Source organism: Vollenhovia emeryi, unplaced genomic scaffold, assembly GCF_000949405.1.
Source record: "Vollenhovia emeryi isolate VEMERY1.0 unplaced genomic scaffold, V.emery_V1.0 DF946478.1, whole genome shotgun sequence".
Classification (NCBI taxonomy): domain Eukaryota; kingdom Metazoa; phylum Arthropoda; class Insecta; order Hymenoptera; family Formicidae; genus Vollenhovia; species Vollenhovia emeryi.
The window spans coordinates 1-1,893 of record NW_011959888.1 but is presented as its reverse complement, the minus strand read 5'-3'; the positions used below and the strand labels follow the sequence as shown (position 1 = coordinate 1,893).

Genomic DNA, 1,893 nt, shown 5'->3' with positions numbered 1-1,893 from the left:
CTCCAAAACTAAGGTAGCACCTCTCAAGCGGCTCTCAATCCCGCGACTTGAACTCACGGCTGCTCTTCTGCTCCCTCGGCTCATGCAATACGTCAAAGCCACTTTGAACATGGACGTAACGGCAACTCATATGTGGACGGACTCTCTAGTAACACTCTCGTGGATCAGATCTCATGCATCACGCTGGAAGGATTTGTTAGATACAGGGTGGCTCAAATTGAAGGACTCACTCCAGCTGCTCACTGGAGATACATACCTGGAACTTCCGATCTGGCTGATGGCGCATCACGAGGCCTCACGACTGCTCAACTTCCAAGTCAATCACTTAGGTGGACGGGACCACCATGGATACTCAACCCAGACTCATGGCCGTCGCAACCTGCACTCTCTGACGAGATGAGTGCAACAGAAGCTCGCCCAGGCGTTTCGCTATTGACGGTTACGCCAAGGACTGAATATCAATGGGAACTCATCTACAGGTACTCAAGCCTCACTAAACTATTGAGGATTACAGCTCTCTGTTTCAGATTCGTCTCACGGTTGAGGAAAGTCCACGACTCATTTCCTGTCAGACACATCTCTCCAGAGACCTTGGAGAAAGCGAGGCTCTTCTGGATTCAGGCAACTCAAGCAACGTACTTCTCGCACGAGCTCAAGGCATTACAGGCAGACTCACCGCTGGCAAAGGCACACTCATTCAACCGATCAACTGCGTACATCGACGCTCAAGGAGTCATTCGCGTCGGCGGACGACTCGCTCACTCAGCTCTCTCACTCGATGCGACACATCCTGTAATATTGCCTCATCACTCTCAGCTATCATCATTGATCATCGCTCACGCTCATCAACGGACTCTACATGAAGGCACGCAGCTTACGCTGTCGCACATCCGACATTAATACTGGATTCTCGGCGGGAGGGCTCCTGTCAAGTCTCACATCCTGCGGTGTGTCACGTGTGCTCGGCAGAGGGGGATCCGTGCTCATCAATTGATGGGCCAACTACCTCTCTCTCGGGTTACGCAGGCACGACCGTTCACTCATACAGGTGTGGACTACGCAGGGCCACTCACCGTCAAAACATGGAAAGGAAGAGGTGCCAAGACCACTAAAGACTGGATTTACGTTTTCGTCTGCTTCGCAACCTCAGCAGTACACCTCGAGGCGGTTAGTGATTACTCAACGGAGGGATTCATTGCCACCTATCGACGCTTCTCATCCAGACGCGGCATCCCTCACACCTTACAATTTCATCGGCACGGATACGGCTCTCAAACGGCTCTTTATCCAGAGCACTCAAGAACATCAGCGAGTTTCTCACCTGCTCTCGCAAGATAACACCCGATGGGAATTCAATCCCCCTGCGACACCTCACAAGGGAGGAAAATGGGAGGCCGTCGTAGAATCAAAGATACCAACTACGGCGCACCATTGAAGAAACCGTACTCACCTTAGAGGAACTCACCACATTGCTCACTCAAATTGAGGCAATTCTCAACTCGCGACATCTCTAATCATTGAGTGACGACTCAGAAGACATCTCAGCACTCACGCCAGGCCACTTCCTCGTAGGAAGTCCGCTCACCGCTATACCAGAGCCCTCACTCACCGACCTGGCAATCTCAAGACTCTCTCGATGGCAGCTCATCCAGCAGAAGGCTCAACATTTCTGGACACACTGGGCAGCACATTACCTACAACGACAACAAGCCATCTCAAAGTGGCACCACAGGAACAACGAGATCAAGATCGGATCATTGGTGCTCATCACCGACGAGCGGCTACCGCCATGCAAATGGCCGCTAGCCCGGATCACGGCTCTACATCCTGGGAAGGATGGTCTCGTGCGGGTGGTGACCCTGAAGACAGCCACTACCACTCTCATCCGACCAG

At 52.5% G+C, this 1,893-nt stretch overlaps 1 protein-coding gene across 1 annotated transcript; it reads left to right on the top strand.

Annotated features, from left to right (window-relative positions):
• Positions 1-149: 149 nt before the first annotated feature.
• On the top strand, positions 150-1,435 carry LOC105559639 (the record flags this gene model as incomplete). Its single annotated transcript, XM_012008082.1, has 2 exons — positions 150-881; positions 1,027-1,435. Coding segments are annotated over 2 exons (1,141 nt in total), but the record flags the coding sequence as incomplete, so codon positions are not given.
• Between the last annotated feature and the right edge of the window lie 458 nt (positions 1,436-1,893).